Below are 25,198 nucleotides of genomic sequence, written 5' to 3' on the forward strand. Positions count from 1 at the left end.
CAGTAAAGGTGTTGGCCAAAGTCCTTTATGTCTGTATTAGTCGAATAATAACGTAAACATTGCCACCCACAACGGGCGGTCGGAGTGAAACGTCACGTCTGTTATAAAAAATGTACTAATTATGATTACATAGTTTGTTCTTCATTTGTTGTTCTGCTTTAATGCAGAGTCTATTATATATAGAGTTACGCAAAGAGTGAAGCCAAATCTACCTATTGAACTGTCAAACCGTCTACCTATCGCGCAAAGTAAACAAATGCTTGTTGGTAAAGGCTACTTTACACCTCGGGAAAATTTTCCACCGGATTTTGGTCCCCGTGCATTTTAAATGGGGCCGGGATTTTGATTTTCCGTGCCCAAATCCCGAAAACATCGCATATGCAAAAATGCATGGGGAAAAATTCCGCGGACCAAATTCCCGAGGTCTGAGGCTACCTTAAGGCGGAAGTATTGTTATCGCCTAATAATTATTATGGCGAATTAAAACGCATGAATTGAAATGTATTAGATTTGTTCTAGAAACAGCTTCAAAAAACTTCAATACATCCCCCAATAAAGTAGCAACAAGGAACTCACGTGTTTGCACTCTGTGGGTGACTTGGTTATCGAATTAAAAAGCTTTAGAAGTGAACACTCCACAATGGTCGAATTCGTCAAATTTCACGACATAAATCGATAACTCGAAAACTATTAGTGCTAGAGTTTTGACGTATTCAGAAGAAATGATCTACAAGAAAAGATCTATTTTTGGTGTAAGTTGCCATTAGGGTGGTCCTTTTGGGAAATTTTTTGAAAATCTTTTTTTTAACCTTTTGAGTTAGGAGATCATATTATTCTACAAAGTTATAAAAAATATAATTCTAAGCATTTTTGCTTAATAACATTTATTTTATCTCATATAGGTAATGTTTTATGACAAAATTACTAAATTTAGAAAGGGGGGCCTTAAAAAAAAAGTTTTTAGCTTCCACTATCACCAATTCCTAATATTTTCAAAAACTGTCCAAGCATCGCTTCACGGTCTTTGAAAAGCGCATCTTTTGGTTACATAGGATAGTGGATAGCTTCATTTTAAGCATATTACAGTCAAACCTCCATGAATCGATGTTCTATGACTCGATATCGACTCATGGAAGCAAATTATGCCATATTAAAAAATATTTTCTGGGTTACTGCGATGGTCCCTCCAAACAGTTTTTCAAAGATTTCCCATTCCACATCTCGATATTTCTATGAGTCGATGGTCCCTTCAATATCGACTCATGGAGGTTTGACTGTATAAGCGTTTTTTCATGAAAAGGTGATATTTTTCTGAGCATTCTACTGCAGCTGGTAGCAAAGATTAGCAAACATTTCAATCGTATTCAGAAAGTATACATGTAGGCCCATCAAATCCATGGTATTTCATTTGTCCTTCTTTGTCCACTTTTTTTGAAAATCAAATTAATTTTTGTATGAAAAATCAGCTATTCCATGGAAAACACATATACCTTATCTCTGTTTTTCGCAAAATTTAGTAGAAACATTCTTTTCGAAAATGAATAAACTCACTTTTCTTGTTTTGTTCGATACACTAATCTCGATCCGGGGTGGTCGAAAAAATCAACATTTTTGAAAATATATTTTTTTTAAACATTATTTTTGAACTACTAGACCGATTATCAATGTTCATGGAATCACCTGTAGTCATTACAGACCCTCACTTAGAAACTGCGAAAATGGAATTGTTCTGCAAATCAACTTGAATTCCATGGTTTCGTTTTTCGCCCCAAAAGTAGCGCTCTTAAGCATTTATTTTATGTAGCTTATATACCTTGAAAATCGGTCCAATGGTTAAAATATCAAAATGATTTTTTCGATTACTTTTCCACACGAGTTGATTTAAATATTTTAGATAAAGAACGATTCTTTGTGGGCTTTGTGGCCGTGCGGTTAGCGACGTCAATCGTCTAGACGCATGTGATATGGAGCGTGGGTTCGATTCCCGCCCCGGTAAGAAGGGAACTATTCGTGATCGAAAAATTCTTCACCGGTCCACTGAGTATTATGTGTCCTGTCCGTTGTCTATTTGTTCAGTTTATACGACCTCTGGTCGAAGACTGTGTTTCTGTCTTTTATTCTACCGAATATTGGGAAAATCCTAAAGATGGTATAAGTGTTCCTTTATTTTTTTTACAAAACTAATATTATCATCAAACAAAAGTGGACAAAGATGGACAAACGGAATATCATGAACTGGATGGGCCTAAATGTATACTTTCAGAATACGATTGAAATTTTTGCTAATATTTGCTACTAGCTGCAGTAGAATGCTCAGAAAAATATCACTTTTTCATGAAAAAAACGCTTATAATATGCTTGAAAATGAAGCTATCAACCATCTTATGTAACCAAAAGATGTGCTTTCCAAAGACCGTAAAGCAATGCTTGGACAGTTTTTGAAAATAAGCTAAACTAATAAAGCTAAAAACTATTTTTTTCGGGGCCACCCTATCTAAATTTAGTAATTTTGTCATAAAACATTACCTATATGAGATAAAATAAATGTTTATTGAGCAAAAATGCTTAGAATTAAATTCTCTATAACTTTGTAGAATAATATGATCTCCTAAATCAAAAGGTTGAAAAAATTGATTTTCAAATAATTTCACAAAAGGGCTACCCTAATGGCAACTTACACCAAAAATATATCTTTTCTTGTAGATCATTTCTTCTGAAGACGTCAATACGTCAAAACGTCACCGATAGTTTTCGAGTTATCGATTTATGTCGTGAAATTTGACGAATCCGACCATTGTGCACTCCCGTGAAGTCACTTGAAGGGTTGAACAAAAATGAAAGTTGCCAACATAATAATAAGAACATTATTCAGAATAAGTGTAAGAAGATCCTCTTTGCGCAACTCTATATAATAGACTCTGCTTTTATGCTTTTATATATATATATATATATATATTATAACAAAATTTGTTGTTAGGATGCTATTTTATTTTATTCTTGAATAACACATCACAGCATAATTTGTTATTATTATATTATTTGTTTCTTATTCATCTCTACCCGGGTTATCACACAACCCTTCAAAAATCGAACCGGATTGTAATCCCGTCACAAAAATGTTCTTTAATGCATGATCCAAATATTTATTAAAATCGCAATTCAAAGATAGTTTCTTCGAGCGAACCATTCTTGTACGCTTTCTTCAGATTCTTGCCTTAATTGCTGTATAAAATGATGTTCGCTCCCGATATGTAATTATCGCTGGACAGGCTCTTTCCTTCAAAAGCGCACACATTCCTTCATAGGACTTAGCATTTGTTTTTTTTTGGATGGCAGATGTTCTTTACCGTTTGATAAACTTCTAGCGAAATCGAGGTAAGAAGTATAGCGGATCTACGCTCATCTGACAAATCCAAGGCTAGTAAATATATATATATCTAGAAAAAATATTTTAAGCTCTTTTTAGTGGAGAATATTCAATTGTCTAAGACGAGTTAAGTAACACCATTTAATTCCACCAATTATTTCGATAGCTTTGCAGATACGTATTTCGACCACAACTGTGTGGTCGTCTTCAGTGTCTCGTACTTGACTCGACTTTCGAGTCAAGTCGAGTCAAATACGAGACACTGAAGACGACCACACAGTTGTGGTCGAAATACGTATCTGCAAAGCTATCGAAATAATTGGTGGAATTAAATGGAGTTACTTAACTCGTCTTAGACAATTGATATATATCTAATCGTTCTTGATTACATCTCCCATTGAACTTTGAAAAAAAAAATCACTATAATAAAGTAAAGATTGAAAAAAAAGATCCTCATAAAAAACCTGGGCGAAGCAAATCCTTCCGTTTTGCTTGTAGGTTTGCAATCCTTTCATCGTCAATTGTTCTGTAATGGACATATTAAATAAACGTTTGTCTTGTTTGAATGAAAAATACAAAATGAATGTTTTATTGAATGAACAAGTGGTCGGGGTTCAGTCAAACCGCACCAAGCGGCTTTTTGACTGACTTGTGATGTTTTGTTCGCAAAAGGAAAACGAAAAGTATTTTATGGGAATTCATGCATACGTTTGTTGTGTGAAATCCTTGGTTATGGCGTTAAACGATATTCGTTGCGATTTGTGATCTATTGAATCTGTTACACGAAAACTTTGGCAAAAAACAGGAAATTTTTCATTCGCGCTTGGTGTGATTTGGCAGAACCCCGACTAAGTGTAGTTTGTAACCACTGTTACTAGGTGGCATTCTGGTAGGCTGGGTAGGTTGCCTCGATGAAAACCACGCGACAGCACAATTATTAAAATAGTTTCTACTTGAATCAAAGATGATTAAAAAAACATGCAACCAATAAGAATCCACGCTCAATAAGATGTTTTAATTTCTCCATTATTTTGCATGCTACCTTTATTCATCGCAAAGAAAATTACTTGTAATATAAACAGCAACTCATCTTTATCTTTAATATGTTCGAAATCAACAATCACTCGTCCCAAGTGGGTTGAAAAAACATCTGCATGAGATCCCTTTTTGGAATGGCATTATATGAATATTTATAACGTTAAATGTGCTCAACTGCAGCATATTAGGCCAAGGCTTACCCGACTAGAAGGTCATATCAAAATTATATCAACCTATGTTATTATGTTATACTAAATTTTTATAACAAAATTTGTTAGAAACGTGGTGCAGGATGTTGTTAAAATATCTAAATTTCTATCAAAAATCACACTACTGGAAACAAAAAACTATCAAATTTTGTTACAATTTTATCTTAAAAATAACATATTTTGTTAGAAATTTATAACAGAATCAGATATAAAAATATTGTTTCTGTGCAGTTGCAAATTTTTACAGTTCGTGATAGGTCTCCAGATTGTGATCAACAATACAAAACTTTTGTTTTTGTCTGAACAAGAATATTTTTCGAGAACATGAAACTAACAACATTACAAATAAGGCAGCCTTTGCAAATTATATCAACGTTGTGTAATCTATATGGCTGGAAGACTTTGCTACTTCTATTTTAATTGCCTACTGTTGGGCAATTCGGTGTTAAGCATTTTTTAAATCATATTATGATGAAATCCTTTTACAACATTCGAAAGATAATGGCCACTTAGAACAAAATTGTATCAAAATAAGTTATAAATATCACAATATGATAATATTGTGTTCAGTTTCTGTTATGCTCTTCTAGTCGGGTATGCCATATACCCTATCTCGGTATACGAAAAAACAGTATGGATTTTTTTTTTCATTTTTGCGAACTTTGCACATGTGTAAATTTGTTCGATGATTAATACATTTAATTAGTACAATTAAACTAAGATGGCTTAACGTCGTCCTTTCTCTATTGGTTTCGTAACCACTACGCTAATAGTCTGTGATCACCAAAGAGTATCTCATTGTCATCTCTTATAAACATCGTTTTTAATTTGAACTAAACTTGAAGATTATCTGAAAAAAATATGTGCTGTAAAATAAAATAATCTAAACTACTATTTAAGATTTGCATAAACCACGTACTCTACAAAACGCCTAAAACTTTTTTCTCTTTATGAAGTTTTAAAGGTCATCAAATATTGAAGAATTAAGTACATAATGCGTGAAAATAAGTCAAATATTGTTCAATAAATAAATTTACGATAACAATCTGAAATAATTCATGAAGTTTCGAGTTTATTGAAATGTGATTTTTTATGAGGTCATTGACAAAAAAAACGCAAAATATCAATTTCGTATTCCAAAGATATCTGTTTATTTAAAAATGTGTATACATGTAGATTAGAATGTAGATAGCACCGCGTGCACTTCGTTGAGCAATACAAATATCACTTTATTTCACGATTCGCCAACTCCGCCACATATTCTATTTCGAAGTTTTTCCCATCAAGTACCCGGAACACATCATTCCGGTAACCACTCAGGTCTTCGTTCTTCCTTCGATGGCTCGCTATATGCATGTCTATCATCACCGGTGGAATGGGCTCGATGTCAGCCGTTTGGGCCACATCGTTGTAGTAGGCCCGTTGAACTTCTCCACCCATCATGTGCGCTTGTCGTTTCTTCAAACCCCGCTCCCAGCGGCCGTTCATTTCGGTTTCGTAATCGTCCATCATTTTCTCCCTCGGAGGAAGAGGCTTTTCTCCGGAATAGTATTTTATGGCGAATCGAGATTGCAAATCGAACATCAGTGTAGTGCACACCAAGAATGGTAGTCCTATGAAGGCCATCGTCGGGTAGTTGATATTCAAAATATGCTTGTACAATGGTTTGACCCAGTCATCGTCCAAATCGATTCCACAGTCTTCATGCAAAAATGGAAAGTTGAAATGGTAGCCCGTGCAGTATAAAATTAAATCTACGGATTGTTTTGAACCATCGACGAATTCTGCCTCAGTTTCAAGTAAACGAGCCACATCCGGAACCTGAACCACATTCTCAGGAAATGTTGCATCTTTCAATTTGTGCGGAACATGATGACTGAAATAAACTTTCTTTGCGCAGTTCGCTGCAGCGAAAACTAAATCCCTCCCACTTGGACCGGCCCCAATTATTAGAACATTTTTGTCCTGCAGTACATGAGGTTTCCTATATTGATGACTATGCAACTGAATTCCTTCAAATCGATCCTTTCCTTCGTAGTCGGGAACTACTGGATCAAAGTAGTGACCATTACACACTATAACATAATCAAAGATCATTGTGTCGCTTGCATTTTGGTTCAGATCTTTGACTCGTACTTGCCACTGTGCATCCCCGTAAGGCCGAACCTCTTCAACCAAGTGATGAAATTTCGTGTGCTTATCCACTTGGAAATGCGAGGCGTAATCTTTCAAAAACGCCAATACTTCACTCCAGTGAATGTAGGACCTCCGCTGTTCCGGCATATCGTAGTCCGCATAGCCCATTATTTCCTTGGGTAGATTGGTCCATAAGCTATCGTACATGCTACTGTGAATGTCCAGCCCATGGTGGTCCTTCCCCACGTCATCGGTGTACGACCAGGTTCCACCAATTTGATCGGTCTGCTCGAAAATTACCACCTCTCCGCCGGCTTCAAGGGCATACTTGGCTGCGCAAATTCCGGCAGCACCGGCACCAATGACACAGTACCGTTTCTGTGTCTTTTCCTGAAATTATATAACTTTTGCAATTCGGAAGTTGAGCTTGATTACAGAAGCGAATCAAAAATTACCATCTCTTCTATACTGCCAGCTCTTATTGAACTATGATAAGTGGTTCTAATCGTTTATTATTGCTCTGCTTCTCTGCACGCTACGTATGAGTGCTTGTGTACCATCTCTCACAGTGTCCGAAATCACACTAACTGCGTCGGGCTATCGTCGTTAGCCACCACGACGAAGCGAGATATGCATAACGAGAATGGAGAAGTATTCAACAAGCGTTTGGTTTAGCTATGTTTGTGTAGTAAATACGTATGTGAACCCCTTACGACCAAACTTCGTTCGAAACTTAATCAAAATGCGTAACGTAGAGGGAAAATCGCAAAAGTACCCGCCTCAATGATAAAGAAGACTCTGGTTACTTGCGATTTCTCGAGCATAGGTCATTTTAGAGGATAATCAGGACATACTACAGTAATTGTACTCTAAAAAATCATAAAAATGATGTCGATTATTAGGTACCGTTTTGGATTGAAATCCGTGTGCATAATGAAATATGTATTGCTAAATTTTGAAGATTTAAATTTAATTAATTTGTGAATTACGGTCGAATTTATATTAAAAAAAACAAGTTTCGTTGTTCGGTGTTAAACTTGATATTAATTTAACCCTTTTGTTACCGACCCGGGTACCTTTTTCGTTTTCAAGTGAAATTTTTTTAGGGCTCTAAACATCGCAGGAATTTGAAACTCCGTGACATCTTCAAACTCGGCAAAATTAAGGTTTGGGTGGTATGAAAATGAATATCCAGTAAGGGGGGCTTGGGGAGGGGCTTCTGAATTGTTTTACTCCGTAACGCACCGGTTGTTCCGGAAACATATTTTCCATGTAGTTGAGACTCTAGGATGGATATCAACCGGAACGGTCATCCTGGAATAGGTCCCCGGAGGGTCCGTAGGGGCCAAACACACATTTAGAATAAAACATGGCAATATGGGTATCAAAATTCTTAGAATTGTTCCGGAAACATGTTTTCCATGTAGTTCCATAAGATGGATATGACTTGGAACGGTCATTCTAGAACAGGTTCTAGGAGGGCCCGTAGGGGCCAAATACTCATTTAGAATAAACCCTGGCAATATGGGTATCAAAACTCTTGGAATTGTTTCGGCAATATGTTATCCATAAAGTTGAAACCATAGGATGGATATCAACCGGAACAGTCATACTAGAACAAGTTCCCGAAAAGCCTTTAGTGGCAACAAACTCATTTAGAAGACACCCTGGCATCAAAACTCTTGGAATATTTTCGGAAACATGTTTTTCCTAGAAGATGGGACTGATGGTGGGTCATCAGGCTGAATGGCCGTTAGGCCGAATGGTTATTGGGTCGAATGACAAGTGAAGAGTGAATAGTGAGAAGTGAGCAGTGAGAAGTGGAAAGTAAAAAGTAGAAAGAGAAAAGTGAAAAGTGAAATGAAAGAAATGAGAAGAGAGAAGAGAGAAGTGAAAAGTGACACAGTGTTGACCCGATTTTGTCACTCCCCGATTTTATCTACCTCCGACTTTATCACATTTTCGATCCGATTTTATCACGTCCCGCTTTTGTCACGTTTTTGACCCATTTTGTCACCACAAAAATATTTGAAAATTTTAATCGTTCTTTTTATTTTTGTAAATTATTCAGCAAACACCAATGATACTTACAGCGCATGTGGTTTATTATAAATCATTTCTGAGTACCTGTCAAGAATTTTTAAGTCTTTTTGACAAGAAATAACGGAAAAAGAAGATAGCAAGAGTTTCTTCCAAATGAGGGGCCCCACGGAAACCTGTTTGAGAATGACCGGTCCATTGTCAAACCATCTTATGGCCTAATAACCCAAAAGATCATGCTTCCGAGACAATTTCATGAATTTTGATACCCATCCATTGTCAAGCCGTCCTATGATCCAATTACTTATCAGATCATGCTTCCGAAACAATTTCATGAATTTTGTATCTTCTTCTTCTTCAATCAATCTAACCCCCACTGTCCGGCAGTGGTATTATGGAAGAAAGCTGTTTTTAATAAAGTCAGCTTTAGCTAGGGTTTTAGTACCGGGAGTACCGGTACCGGAATTCCCGGGAGTACCGACCAATTTTCGGTACCGAAATACCGGTACTAGCTTAATGAAAGTACCGGTATTTTCGGTACTAAGGAAAAAGTTTTGGGTAAAACTTCCGATGGTTAAAACCACATTATTTGAATGCAGCAGCTAGTAAGAAAGATATTATTTTTTTTACTAAAATTCCAAACACCTGACAATAGAGGTAATAAACTATAGAGGACGATTGTCGCTGCGGTTCCCTTTGTTATCGTCTTCAAACATGTTGGCTACCTATCTATCAAAACGTACTAATTTTTCCTTCGTTGACATTTAGTGCTCTATCCTTGCCAGCAAAAGATGTCTCGCCAGTGACGACAGCGACAATCAATTAGAACAAACGTCAGGCGTCCGATGACGTACCTCAAGACAATCAAACCGCAACGACATCGTCACATCCCAAAAAAATCGTCACACTTCATCAGTATTTTTCCAAATCGTCCCCGCTTGTTCCTGTAAGTTCGATTACTGCACCAGGATTCGTAAAGATTGTAAGACAAGAGTTAACTTACAACGACTCAGAAAAAGCTGAAAGGAAAATACTTGTCAATGCTTCATGATTCACTAGCAACAGTTCGCCCTAATTCTGTAGACTCAGAAAGAGCTGTTCTCTGGAAGCTTCGCTACTAAAATACGATCCCGTATGTCTAACGAAACATTGAATAATATATAATATATAATATATAATATATAATAGAATAATGAATATGCTGTGCGTTTTGAAAGCATATTTCAAGGATAAGGACAAGCCCCAAGACAAGTGTTGAATACATACAAAGCAATGAATAAAGTTTGAATCGTTACCATTAAGTCCTGACTTTTTATTGATTTTAATGATTTTCGAAAAAAAAATCTTCCAGTACCGGTATTTTCCCGGTACTCCCGGTACTGAGAGGTTCAGTACCGTAGTACCGGGACTCGCCAAAAAGGGTCGGTACTAAGAACCCTAGCTTTAGCCCGGGAGTTAGAAGGTGCTAGCTCTACTGCAGCTCCAGTGACCCATTTCAGACTGCCTGGTAACTCACGTCCAGTCCGAGGTCACTTTCACTAGCAATAAGCCCCGCCTGTTTATGCTACAATTATCAATTGGAAAATGGATTTATAAACAAACTTCCGGATTTTTATATCCAGCGCGCATTTAATTTTGGAATCATATAAAAACATATTGAAACAATCTCACCAAATTGATCCAATTACTTTCACGAACAATTTACTTCACTCTTTCAAAGCTATACGGAGTAATTCGATAAATAAGTGATAAATAAACATCTATCTCTGGTATTATCACTCAGCCACACATATTTCACCAAAAACATCCCCGCATACACTAACGACTTCGCGCACTCAATTAAGAAATATACTTTATTAAAGGTAAATTCCAAACTTCAAAACACTTTTCTAGTACATGCAAAATATAAACATCAGCCGAATCTGTTTCTTGCGCGAACTAACTAAAACGTGACAGCAAATTCAAAACCAACCATCCCCGCGCATGGCTTGCTGCGATCTCCAACAATTTCATGAATTTTGATACCCATATTTCCAGGGTTTCTTCAAAATGAGCTTGTGGCAACTTAAGGCCCGACGGGAACCTGTTTCAGGATGACCGGTTCGTTGTCAAACCATCATATGGTCCTATTCCTTATCAGATCAGGCTTCCAAAACAATTTCATTTATTTTGATACCCATATTGCCAGGGTTTCTTCAAAATGAGTTTGTGACCATTTTAGGCCCCACGGGAACCTGTTCCAGGATGACCGGTTCGTTGTCCAAACATTCAATGGTTCAATTCCTTATCAGATCATGCTTCCGAAACACATTCATGAATTTTAATTTCCATATTGCCAGGGTTTCTTCAAAATGAGTTTGTGGCCATTTTATGCCCCACGGGAACTTGTTCCAGGATGACCGGTTTGTTGTCAAACCATCCTATGATCCAATTACTTATCAGATCATGCTTCCGAAACACATTCATGAATTTTGATTCCCATATTGCCAGGGTTTCTTCAAAATGAGTTTGTGGCCACTTTAGGCCCGACGGGAACCTGTTTCCGGAATAACCGTTCCGGGATTTAATCATAAGATGGTCCTGTAACGTAGTTAAGTTATATTCTTTAAATTTCCAACGAAGTTTATTAGTCATGACGCAAGAAATCTTCATTTGGTTGAATATATATCTTCAATTTATACATACTTTGGGACTTGGCCCAGTTAATCCGGAATTCCGAAATCCGTATCGGTTCTATGTAACATGTATCGAATAGCGGGTAAGTTCCTGCATCCGTAGCAACCAAAATCGTCAAAATCGGTGAAAAACTGATAATGTTTTGTTCATTTTTACTAAATCATAATTGCTACTTCGTAATTGGCAAGAACTACTTTTGATCAGTAGAGTTTGAGACAGATTCTATAACATGCATTACGTCCTCATGGCGAAAAGGAACTAAATACGGGACTGCTTGTGACAAACCAGGCGTAGATTTTAACATATTATTAGAGAGGAATACAGTGCGAGTTTTCTTCAAAATTAAAACATCGTCACATTTGGCCACATTTGGCCCTCAGTTAGTGTGCAACCAATTACGAATTCTACTAGCCACATCGGTTTGACAAAGGCAAAACAATAAGCAATCGATGTACAGGAAAAAGACAAAAAGGCTGATTATCCCATTTTGATGAAGCTGGAATATTCGAACGCAGGAATTCCTCTAGTCTGAATATGGGCTCGAATATCAAAGCTCGTGGCTTTCCGAGAGGCTGATTACAGAAACATTTTCGCGAACGGATTTTACCGTTGGTCGAAAAACTAGTTCTAATTCTTGGTAAATCATGAATTACTATGAAATACCTTAAAAAACCGGAAAATCTCTAATGTTCGTAAATCGATGATTTAGGTAAAGGATAGAAAACTAGAAGAAATTCTACGTCTAATGGTTTCGGATTATTTTAAGCATGGAGTTTCGTCAAATTTTTGCCTATTTAAACTTTTTTGTTCAACCCCTGTACAATTGTACATACTTGACTTTTCTAGGCAAAATGACTAGCCCAAACCGAGTCTAATCTCGAAACCAGTCAACTTCAGCATTATCGTCTCTATGGCAATGCATAATTTTGCTGAGCTATAGAAGCCCTAGATGCACATCACAGCATTATAATCTCTGTTTCTTAATTGAAATTCCAAGATCCTCAATTCTCAAAAGTTCTATCAAAAACTTCTATCAAATTCCTGAGAACAGGACATCAAATTACTTAGCAGCTGACAGCAAGTAATAACCTTTAATGTCCTAGAATTTTCATCAGAATTGCAATGTTTTACTTAAAATTCAACATTTTAAAAATATTCTGAAATATTCAAATATATTGAACTAATAAAAAGATCATAATTTCAATATCCTTCCAGAAATAATTATAATTTTGCGTAATATAGTGCTAATGGTTACTTGGGTATAGACTAGACCGGGAATAAAACCTAGCCTCCTTCACTATGATACTGCATCAGAAGACTAAAAGTCCGTCGTAGGGGGTGACAATGGGTCAAATGGGGGTGAGAATGGGTCACTGTTTCAACTACTTAGAATGCTTGTAGAATGGAATGAATGTATCTGAGGGTAAGATTACTAAAATATAAGAGACCTTTTTGAACGATTTTGCTCTACGACCTCCAGGCTGCCGGTGAGAGCGATGACCCATTCTCACCCCCAGACCCATTGTCACCCCCGATGGCGGTATTTGATTTCCAACATCAAAAACCTTTCATTGGTAGTGTTAAAAATTTCTTTGTGTACGCATTTGTATTATAATTAAACCTAAACAGTTTGAAATTAACTCAATTTAATGCGATTATTAGTGATAGCAAAGTTTAAAATAGCGAAGTCGAAGTGCATAAATGCTTTGGAAGCCCAACATTATTTTTGAAAATTCAATCGGTTCGATAGAAGCCACGTGAGGATCGAATACGAAATTATTACTTTACAAATTTTCAAAAAAAAAAATCCAGATGGTACCTCAAGCTATGCAAACGTCTGAAGGGGTACCACTGAAGGAAAAGGTTGAGAACCGCTGTGTTAAATAATAAGCTGTAATAAGTTGTAAGTATCCGCAAGTAGGCCCTATCAGGAGAGGAGGAGAAGAAAATAAAATTTGATCCGGCCTAAAGAATAATAAGCAAAAGTTCAGTTTTGTATTGACTATATAGCCTTTCCGTATCCTTAGTTTCATTGTTTTACTGTTGATATTCTAGAAGCAAGACAAGGATGTGGCTAGGGCTCCGATGCATGGCCAAAAACAGTATCACTGTTCTGTTTTCTCAAAAAAGGATTGATTTCCTATTGATAAGGGGCGCGCCTTCAATGGGGTTGCTCTCGGTGAAGGGTCTAAATAGCGGGACCTTGTCATGGTGCTCTTGAGAAAACAAAACAACATCTGTATCGAAACCGATACTGCATTGCTTATCAATAGTAATCACTAATGAAGTAATTCGACATGCACTTAAACACTAAGGATACAGGTAATGCTACAATAGATCTAATAACAGGTCGCAGTGGCACACCCGAACAGGAAAAAAAAATCCTTAGTATTCCAAATAGACATAGGTACACTCTGAAAAATCTTCACGTCATATTTACCTGAAAACAAATGTGGTTCTCATCCACCATACTTTTCATGTAAGAGTGACCTGAATGGCATGTAAACTGAACAAAATTTAGCTTCGTTGAGTTACGTGATTTATCCGGTGAATCTGACTGGATTTTCCAGTACTAATGACGTGAAGTTTGAAAGTAGTTACGTGTTTGATCAGGTGAACCTTACGTGGCTTCTACGTACCGGTTACGTGAACTTTTAGTGAAAGCTACATGACTTCAGGTAACCACTAAATGGTTTGAAGTTTGTTTTTTTTTAATGAATGCAAAATAAGTTAGTGACGCCTGCAGCCGTAAAACGGAGACCTCTTCGCATGTTGATGTGTTGAAATGCATTTGATGCAGAACGATGTTTTTATCATTAGACAGGGAATGCTGTCATTCGGCCATTGCGCTTCGGAGTTATCGCAAAAACACTGTTGGAGAACAAATCAAAGTTACTGACGAATATCGAATGAAATTTATCAAATTTGTTAAGAAATGATGAAACTAGTTTCTTTCTCGAAAATTGCTGCTATTTCCGCTGTTAAATCAATCAAAAAGTATAGTCCACCCTTAGAAGGTGAAATCTGGAATGAAATTTTAAACTAACGCTACCGAAAAAGCGTAATTCCTATCTTCATGTAGCTTCGTCTTATTCCATATTAAGTTTCTACGAATCTTATAAATTTCATCCGACTTCCGTTGATATTTTTTTCAAGAAAGGAACCTGCAAGTTCGGAAAATCCCCGCCTAGTTGCACCTGAAATATTGCTTACCTCTGCGAAGCCTAAATATGTTTAGGTTATGTGTCATTCATTCGTACGTGAGTGTCAAGTCACTCTCACGTGAAAAGTATGGTGGATGAGAACCATATTTGTTTTCAGGTAAATCTGACGTAAAGATTGTTTACAATGCTGGTTTTCCGCAAATGCCGAAGCTGCAATCACACTAACACAATGTCACTTAAATTGTTTACGAGTAGTACGTACAAACATATTCACCATGATTTTTAGTAAAAGTTACGTGAATTTCAGGTGAACATTACTAACGTCACGTAATAATCGTCGTTTGTTAAAAAAAACAGATCAGTTACGTGATTTTTCACGTGAATATGACGTGATGATTTTTCAGAGTGTAAGCTAAGCCTCATGAAATCAGCGCCAGCGTTATTTTGTAACTCGAAAATCAAAAAAAAAATAACCTGGATCGCCGAAATGTGTAATCCCAAATGCCAAAGATGCCAAATCATGGCTTGCTGCAAGGGGCAACCAACTCTAAACTTTGCGATAATATTACTCATTGTACCGCAATAGTAATTCGTGATATTTCTAGTATCCATGATTTTCGTCAAACAAAGAAACGGTTGCTAGCTCGGTTGTTATGGCGTTTTCCAGTTAGTTGATGAAACACAGTACTCCCCCGTATTGGAAACACCTGATTTGTACCTTCTACAGATTCTAGAAAACTTTCAAACCGCATTTTATATTTCCAATACCATCAAACCAAAACGTGAACCCCAAAGATTGTTCAAAAAGTATTAGTAATAGAAATAGCTTTTTAGTGATTTTTTAAGAATTTAAAGGAGACAGAAATCATGTGTTGCATAAAACTGGGAGGACTGTATTGACTGGGTGGCGTTGTGTTTCATGCTTTCCCAACCAGGGCTCTTCGATCAATTTACCATAGATACGACGTAGTTTTTCGCTAGTATTTGCTAGTATTTTTGGATACTGTCAAAAGTTTAGAGTTAGTTGCCCCTTGGCTTGCTGCCTATAGGCATATATATATATATATATATATATATATATATATATATATATATATATATATATATATATATATATATATATATATATATATATATATATATATATATATATATATATATATATATATATTAATTTATAAACACAAGGTAACTTACTCAATGTCATTCAACTAATTTTGACAGATCCCTTGCTTTTAAAACACCTTATTATGCCATTTTATGTTTTACGAAACTCGATATTACAAAGTCTTATATGCCAAAATAGCTCTCCACCCAAATGTATATTTCCTAGTTTTTCCAAGCTATATGCATACACAAACTGTTAATCAACTGCTTCTTACTGTCTGTTACTCTGAACGATAAGAAATCTCCAGACAAACCTAAATAAACGAGTGCTAATTATCGTTGTCCAAATAACATGAGCGGAACTTGAACTTACGCCAGTACGAGGGGCACTGAACGCCTAGCTGAAAATCTTTTCTATCTAGTTGTCATGCTGATTGTTATAAAAGTCCTGTTCTTCATCTAACAAGGGAAACAAATAGCCATAAAAATTGTTTTAGGAACAATTACGGTAAACATGAATGCCAAAATAACTTCATATCGCTTTTTTATTGATATAAATCTCAATTAATAGATTATCAGGAACACATGGAAATAATTCATGATGCAACGAAGCATACTTTTAAAACTGGGTTTCGCTGTTGCTTGTCATTTGCTTTTAAAAATTCTAACGCGATTCTCCTTAACCACTGACATTGGAATGCCTGATGGACGCATCGCAACCATCTTTCCTCTTATAATCATCTGCTGATATTCCTTATTATCTATAAAAAAAAGTGTAGATCTTCAAAATAACATTCCCCCTAAGTTACGCCACTGTATCTAATAAAACTAGTAAAACTCTCAGCGTATTCTACGGAATCATTTCGTGACTTGCTAGTGATCGTGATGGAGCGTACACCCAAGTACTGTATCATTGGAGCAGGGGCTGCAGGATTGATCTGTGCCAGGCACGCGTCCAAAGCTGCAGCAGATATAACAGTATACGAGCAGACTACTCGAATTGGAGGCACTTGGGTTTACACGGACTCTGTTGGTCAAGATCAAAATGGGCTTCCGATTCATACGAGCATGTACGAAGGTCTGCGCACCAACTTACCTCGACAGACGATGGAATTTCCGGATTGGCCAATTGTTTCGGATAAATCTTACGTCAAACAAGAGGAAGTCCTGCAATGGTTGGAGGATTACGCAACCAAATTCAATTTACTGAAGCTCATAAGGTTTGAACATCAAGTAATAAGAGTGTCACCGACCTACAACAAGAAAAGAAAATGGGAGGTGATTGTGAAGGATCTAAAGGATGATCGATACGACACACATCTTTTCGATTACGTAATGGTTTGCAATGGTCATTACTCGCATCCAAAGATTCCAAAATATCCCGGAAAAGATATTTTCAAAGGGTTGCAACTTCACAGTCACGACTACCGTAAAGCTGATCAGTTCAAAGGACAAGATCTTCTGCTGGTCGGTGCAGGTTACAGTGCATCGGATATAGCAATTGCAACCGTTAAAGTTGCGAAAAGTGTCACCGTCAGTTATCACAACCCAAAGAAAGTTGAATTTGACATTGAGGGGTCCATAACCGTCAAACCCGATATTTCTAAACTAACTTCAACAGGGGTAGAATTTGTTGATGGAAGCCAAAAGGACTTTTCGGTGATCATCTATTGCACCGGCTACAATTATACTTTCCCTTTTTTAAGTGTCGATTGTGGCATTCGATTGGAGGAAAACCATGTACAGCCGCTATACAAACATGTGATCAATATCAACCACCCTACAATGGCGCTAATTGGCATACCCTTCTCCTGCATCCCCACTCAGGTGGTAGATCTTCAAGCACAACTGTGTATGGGGTATTTCACAGGTGAGAAACAGATTCCAGTCAAAGATGAAATGTTACAAGATATGGCAGACGACGTTGCTCTCCGAAGACGCAGAGGATTACCACGAAAGTGGATGCACAAGATGCAGGGAGATTTTCATTCCAAGTACTACGATGATTTAGCGAGGACTGCCGGCATTCAACCAATTAGACCAGTGGTGATGGCGCTTTTCGATGAGAGCATGCGAAGGAGAACAAAAGATGTTCTGCGCTATCGTGAGGATAACTTTGAAGTGATAAATGATGAAGAGTTTCGTTTCTTATGAAATAACAATTTGTCAAATAAAGGAATAAATTAACAAAACTCAAATTGCGTTATATATTTGTAGGCGTTGTTAACTACTTTCCCGTTGTTTAGAAGAGCCGAAAAGAAAGATTTTTTTAATAAAATAAAACTGCATATGGTCGGGATTCTGCCAAACCACACCAAGCGGTTTTTTGACTGACTTGTGATATTTTGTTCGTAAAAGGAAAACGGAAATCATTTCATATCAGCTCATTCATTCATTTATTGTAGGATATCCTCAGTTATAGGATGGAGGGACATCCGATGCGATTTGTGATCAATTAAATCTGTTAAATGAAAGCTTGGGCAGAAAAAAATAATATTTTTTGTGGCACTTGGTGCAATTGGTATAACCCCGACCATATGCCTTACATATACAATTATACATATCTGGTAGATAAATTTTTCCTTCATAAATTGCAGTGAACTATTAAAAACTACGATATTGTCGAGCATAGTGAAAGTCTTGAAATTCACTCTCTTTATGCATCACAAAAACAGATACAGCAAAAGTTCGCTAGCTGGGTAGACCTGTGCGCCGGTCATATCATCGGCGGCGGCGGCGTGGTGGTCACTTTTGCACCGGCGGCGGCGGCGTCACGGCGGCGCGCCGTTGACTTTTATCGGCGGCGGCGGCGGCGGCGTGAACCGGCGTGGAGAAAAAAATCAATGGCTGAAAAAATCAATTTTACCGTGGATTTTTGGATTAACGCGGAATCGCCGCATAAAAATCGACTTCAGTGGATTAAAATTGCAATATTCTGCGTTTGCTGATCATCAAACAGCACATTCAAAATAGTCAATTGCCGGTGATACTAATCAATACCTAATTTCAAAATGTTATTTGAATTACCACTATTTTGTTACTCTTTGATTTTGATTAATCAAATTTTTACAATAATTTTTTTTCGTGACCCCAAAGTGTTAAGAATTAGATTTCGGTGTCATAGAACAAATTGGTAATAACTTTTTCAAAAGTTATTTCCAATTTAGGATTTAGATACATTTCAGTCGTTTTGATCTCAAAATAACTAAGTTTCAGAAAAAATCTAAAATTTTCCTGAAATTTTCCTAAATATGCCAACAAAGCTCTTGGTGAAGTTTCTGAAAGAATTTCTGGAGGAAACTATGATTTTTTTTAATTTCTACAGGCATTTCTCAGTAAATTTCATTAGGAATTCCTTCGTAAAATCCTATGACAATGTCTGCAGAATTTTTCTATTTCAGAAAGAATAAACCATTCAGGTTCTCTTTGGGAAATTCCTTTAGTAAAACATAAAATATTCCTGGAATTCATTCTGAATTCAAGAGAATTTTCTAAGGGACTTTCCGAGAAAATTCCTGGAGTAGTGTTGGAAAGTGTAGTAGGAACCTTTTAAGAAAATTTTGAGCAAATCCCCACAGACTTTTCGAAGGAATTCCTAACAGTATTTCCAAAATGCATCAGCGGCTGCTTCCGCATCCTCCTCGATTGCACACCCCAGAACCAACGTCCTGTTCCAGGTTCTCTGCAAGTTCTTTTGCTGGTCTCTCTTCCTGCATACGCACTACATGTCCAACCCACTGTAATCTGCCTTAGTTTATCAACCTGCCTATGTCTGCATTTTTGTATACTTGGTTTAACTCGTGGTTCATTCATTCGTCTGCTCCATTTACCATTTTCCACCACGCTGCCAAGTATTGAGCACAGTATTTTCAACTCAAACACTTTGAGAATTTGATAATCTGCATCTTTTAACATCCATGATTCATGGCCGTACAGGACGACTGGACGAATCAACGATGTGTACAGAGCTAGTTTTATCAGTGTCTGTAGGTAGCGTCATGAAGTTACCAAAGAATTTTCTGGAGGAATTTTCAAAGGATTACCCTGAGAAATTCTATATTAAATTGCTTAAAGTAGTTTTGGAAGAATTCCTATGGGAATTTCAAAAACAATTATTGTAAAGGAACTTGCTAAGGAACTCCTAGAGGAATTACTAAACAAAAATTTCCGAAGGAATATCAAATTGATTTTCAAAGAAATTCCAAAGCAAAATTCCGAAGCTGACAGAAATTTCCGAAGTAATCAGTTAATAAATTTCTGAAGGAGTTTTTAGAGATTTTGAATTTTGAAACAATTTCCTGAGGAACTCCTAAAACATTCTCTGTAGATATTTCAAAAAGAAGGATTTTCAGAAGGTATATCCGAATTTCTGAACGAAGTCTTGACAGAATGTCCAAAGGAATTTTCGGAGATATCTAAGACTGTCAGAAGTTTCTTCAGGAGTCACTTTGAAAAAAAAAAACGGATATTCCTTCAGGAACTTGTTCAGGAATTCTTAAGGAAATTTCGCCCTAGAAATTTTCAAGGAATTCCAAAAGAGTTCTTAGAAGAATTTCTTGAGAAATTTTCGGGAAAACAACTTAACGATTTCCCAAGGTTTTCTTAAACAAATTTCTGAAGGAACTTTTTCCGAAATAATTCCTGAGAGAAATTTCCGAATATAGTTGAGAAAAAGACTTTCTGGAATTCGTTTCCGGAGGAGTTTTTGTAGAACTTCTTGAGGTAATATACGAGGGAATTCCTGGACGAATCTCCATAGGATTTTTTGGAGAATTACAAAAAAAAATCCTGGAGAATTTTAGGAATGACTTCAGAAATACCAGTAGGCATTTCCTCTGGAATTCTATTAGAAATTTCTTCATTTCTTCATTTCTTCTTTCTTCAGAATTCCTCCGGAAATTCCTCAAATGTTCTTTCAGAAATTCCTTTAGGGGTTGTCCATAAACCACGTAGACTCTTGAGGGAGAGGGGGTTCGAAAAAGTCTACATCAGTCTACGAAGGGGGGCGGGGGTATACGAAAAGTCTACGTAGACTTTTTTTTTTCGGAAAACATTTCATACGGCAGTGCAAAGTTCACTTGTTTGATTTTTTTTAATTTCGAAAAAAATTCAAAATTTCCGCTTGGATTACATTGTAGATTCTACTAAAATATCTTTTGATTTTCGGCAGGAACTTCTTTAGAAACTACAAGTGATTCTTTAGAATTTTCACGGGAAATTATATCGCACTTCGATGAAAAATTCTTTAGAATTTACAACGGAAGCATTTTGGAATATCCAAGAAGAAGTCTTTGGAATTTCCAAAAGACATTCTTTGGAACTTTCAAGGGGAATTCTCCAAAATTTCCGTGAGAAATTCTTCAGAATTTTAACTGAATATTTTCCGGGAAGTCCCCGGGAAATTTTCCTTAATTTCTGAAATTCTTGGAATTTTCGCGAGGAATTCTTTGGACGGATGTATATGAGCGAAATTATTCGAAATTTAACGGCAATTTCTTCGGCAGTTCTAATGAAAATTCTTTGGAATTAAAGCTATGTCCATTTAGAATCCGGAATAATAAAATCATCTGTATCTCGGTAACGGATTGACGTACAAATAAGGTTAATACATCGAAACAAGGGTAATTCACTGTACTTTAAGAAAAAAATATTGATACAAATAATTTCTTCTTGTTTCTAGTGAAAATTCGCACCTTCTTCTTTATTCCTCTCATCAAAAGTTGCACACCTCCGGAGTCAACTTCCTTGGCACATTTGTTCCACATTTTGGTCATCTAAGTCGCGTCCCGAGCTGTTTTTCCACTTTTCTTGAGCTTCCGCTTCATTACTGCCCAAAATGTCTCGATGGGCCGGAGCTGTGGGCAGTTGCGTGGATTTATGTTTTTATCAATGAAATCTTCGTTATTATCGCGGTACCACTGGATGACTTCCCGGCTGTAGTGGCAACTCACCAAATCTGGCCAAAACTTCACGGGACCTTTATGGGCTTTATGGAAGGTAGACCGCGGTTTTTGAGACATTCCTCCTTGTACAGATTTGAGTCCATCGTCTTATTCGTCACAAACACTTAGGTCTTTGCCCCACAGTTGCATATCCCTTGCCACAATCATCCGTTTTTTTTTTGCAAGTTTGTCCATTAAAGCAAACTTAATCTTCGCAGGAACTACTCCTTGTGCCGTCACCATGTAGAATTTTTGGCTAAGAAGCTGTCCGAAATCCATTTTGACGTAGGTTCCATCGTCTATGACAGGATTATCAACGTGGGTGTGCAGACTTTTTTCTCCCCTTTCGGCTTCCATCTGGAATAATTTTTGACACGCTGCACGAAACTTCGTGAAATTTATACCACCGCAAGTGGGCGCCTAGGTAGACAAACCGCTGTAAAAGAATTCTTGCTGCGGTCACTTTCCGTGCCTCTGCAAAACAATAAATGATTCCGGATTCTAAATGGACATAGCTTTATCGATGGAAAAAGAAATTTTTGAAAACTTTCACGAGAAATTATTTTAATTTCCCACCAAAAACTCTTTGAGTTTTCACAAAAAAAATATTGCAATTCTTGTAAGAAAGCATTAGTAATTTTCATGAAAATTTATTCTATTTTTTACGATAAATTCACCACAAATTCAACTGAAATCCTCCATAATTTCCACCGAAAATTATCTGGAAAACTCTTTGGAATGTCCATAGGATTTTTTTTAATTTCTTCAGGAAATCGCTTCTACTTTGCAAGAGAAATGTCAAAATATCGTAAGAAACCTTTAGCATGGTTTCAACGGGAAATAATTCAAAATTTTCACGGAAAATTACTCGACGTTTTAACGGAAAAACTTTTGGAATTTAGAAAAAATTCTTGAGATTTCAACGGAATGGAATTTTTAAGAAAAATATCGGAATTATCACGGAGAGTTCTTTGGAGTATTACCTGGAAACTTTGAAGGTTATCAATCGGGAAATTCTACGGAATTTCTACGACAAACTTTTTGGAATGTAGACTTGACGTTCTCGAAATTTCAACTCGAAATTCTGATTGGGTTTTCTACAAATTTGAACCGGCATGCAGAATTATAATTCAGATGCGTGACAGATTTTAAGCAGTCAGTGGTACGCCTATGCAAGTGCCGGTGGCGGTGGCGCACACCTCTAGGAGGAATCAAATCCAACAGAAATTAAATTAATTGGCTTCGAGATTTGGTTTCACGAGCTATGGACAGAGGATTGAATTTGATTTCGTTTTGAATTTTTAATTGATATTGAGTTGGATTTTATTCAGTTTTATTTTGTTAGGTTTGAAATTTGTATATCTGAATTGCTGAAAACGTGGCAGATTTCCAATTTTTTTCCAATCACTTATGACATTTTGTTAAATTTGAAAAAGTCTACGTATACTTCAAGGGGGTGGGGAAGGGGTTTTGGAAAAGTCTACTAGGGGGAAAGGGGGGTGGGTTTGAAAATGTGAAAATTCGGCCTACGTGGTTTGTGGGAAGTTGTTTAGAAATACTTTCAAAATCTCATAAAGTAGTTCAAACGGGAATTATTTTCGAAAATCCATTCAGGCTCTCTTTTAAAAATGCCTTCGGAAATATATTTCGAAATTCCTGCACAAAACCATCCAGGAATTTCTTCAAAAACTTCTCCAAAAATTCATTTAAGAGCTCCTCAAAAAATTTTCCTTGAATAATCTAAAAAAAACTCCACCGAGAATTCTTTTGGATATTTCACCAGGGGTTTCCTTAAAAATTTCTTCGAAAAGCCTCCCGGATTCCTTCTTAGATTTATTCCAGGAAATCCATTGAAAATTAATTAGATAATGAAATTGTTTTCGTTGGAGTTGCTAATTGAATTTTTGAAAAAATAAAATAAATAAATTAAACAACTAACACTGAAAAAATCCGAAGGTATTACTGAAAGAATTTCGTAAAAAACCCATGGAGGCATTTTCAATGGAATTCCTGCAGGAAGTTCTGGAAGAATTCTCGAAGAATGTTTTAAAGAAATTGCTGGAAGAAGCTCTGAAGAAATTCCTTTGGAAAATTTGGAAGAAATCCCTTATGCAATCTCTGGAAGAATTTATTTGAAGAATTCATAGAATAATTGCCGAAGAAATTCATGAGGAGGTATTCCTTTAAAAAAATGAAGAGTTGCTGAACAGTTCTTGAAGAAACTCCAAATGGAATTTCTTGAGAAATTTATTAAGAAATATCCGGAGGAATCGCTAAAGAAACTTCCGAAGGAATCCCTTAACGATTCTCCTAAGGAATTCTTAACAACATTTTTCGTAGAAATTACTGATACAATTTTTTTGTATGCATAAGGAATTTCCTGAAGAAATTCCTGAAGGATTTTTTGAAGAAATCCGTTATCGAATTTCTGAAAGAATTTTCGGAGAAATTTTGAAAGACATTTTCGGAAGAATACATGAAGTAATTTTCCAAGGTTTTTTATTGAAACTTTTCGGAGGAATATCTGAAGGAATTTATTAGGAAATATACCAAGTGGTTTTGGCGCTTTAGGGATGTATTCAAGCCTTCACAAAAGCTTATGTGCCACAACAAACACAATTTGCGAGTCACCTACAGGCAGTGTTGTCTTACACTCTGTGCAAGAAATTCTACTCTTTGATTTTACTCCATCAATCGATGGACATTTAGAAAATTCAAATAGCCTTCTATTAGTTGCACTTACTTAGTTAAGATTGTAAAATCGTTTGGATGGAGAAAAATCATAGAGCAGATTTAGGTGCCCGACTAAATGAGGTTTTGGCTTAGACGAATTCCAAAGACCATTTCAACATTTTTTGTATTATTCTACTTAGTAGATTAAATCTACTAGATACAGCCTAATTCAAATTCACAACTAATAAACCAATTAATTCATTATCCAATGTTTGTCACTGTCTTAGAGGCACCATCACTTGAGGTAGATTTGAAATTGAATTCAAACGAGTTCCACCCGAACAACATTCTAACAACTAACTAACAACAACAATCATAACACGAGTTTAGTACTATTCCAATCAATTCCACCACGTTGTATTGTCTTACAAATACGTATTTCGTCTCTGTAAGGCCATCTTCAGTGTCTTTTATTTTACTCGACTCGACTCAAGGTAAATGATTTTTTTTATTGCGATTAGTCATCGGCGTGGCAAAATTATGATCGGCGGCGCGCCGACCCAAAATCGCCGGCGGCGGCGGCGTGAGTAAAACCACCGGCGGCGGCGGCGCGGCGCGGCGGCGCACAGGTCTATAGCTGGGTGCCTTTTAACTAGGCGTTCGCTAATTAGGCCATAGCCCAGTTAAAAAGCAGTTATCCAGCAGTTAAAAAACAAAAACAAAGACTAGGCAGCGAGAGGAGTCTAAATGGTATATTATTGTCGTTCCATGTAAAACATTGATCATAATGCAACGTACACACCAGTCAAGTAGTTTGACGAACATTGACTCCACCCCCAAGAAAAC

At 36.7% G+C, this 25,198-nt stretch overlaps 2 protein-coding genes across 3 annotated transcripts; one reads left to right on the forward strand and one right to left on the reverse strand.

The window, feature by feature from the left end:
- Nucleotides 1-5,739: 5,739 nt before the first annotated feature.
- On the reverse strand, nt 5,740-7,339 carry LOC134223754 (senecionine N-oxygenase-like). Of its 2 annotated transcripts, none has more exons than XM_062702944.1 (2): nt 7,206-7,339; nt 5,740-7,140 (listed from the first exon to the last, which is right to left on the reverse strand). In XM_062702944.1, the coding sequence occupies exons 1-2, from the start codon at nt 7,206-7,208 to the stop codon at nt 5,839-5,841; spliced, it is 1,305 nt and encodes a 434-aa protein (XP_062558928.1). In that variant the 5' UTR covers nt 7,209-7,339; the 3' UTR covers nt 5,740-5,838. The 2 variants fall into 2 exon arrangements, with proteins under 2 accessions (XP_062558928.1, XP_062558929.1); XM_062702945.1 differs by having other exon boundaries at nt 5,740-7,134; nt 7,206-7,329.
- A 4,193-nt stretch (nt 7,340-11,532) lies between these two features.
- Nucleotides 11,533-17,935, forward strand: LOC134222923 (senecionine N-oxygenase-like). Its single transcript, XM_062702068.1, has 2 exons — nt 11,533-11,548; nt 16,582-17,935. The coding sequence occupies exons 1-2, from the start codon at nt 11,533-11,535 to the stop codon at nt 17,889-17,891; spliced, it is 1,326 nt and encodes a 441-aa protein (XP_062558052.1). The 3' UTR covers nt 17,892-17,935.
- Nucleotides 17,936-25,198: the final 7,263 nt, after the last annotated feature.

Source organism: Armigeres subalbatus, chromosome 3, assembly GCF_024139115.2.
Source record: "Armigeres subalbatus isolate Guangzhou_Male chromosome 3, GZ_Asu_2, whole genome shotgun sequence".
Classification (NCBI taxonomy): domain Eukaryota; kingdom Metazoa; phylum Arthropoda; class Insecta; order Diptera; family Culicidae; genus Armigeres; species Armigeres subalbatus.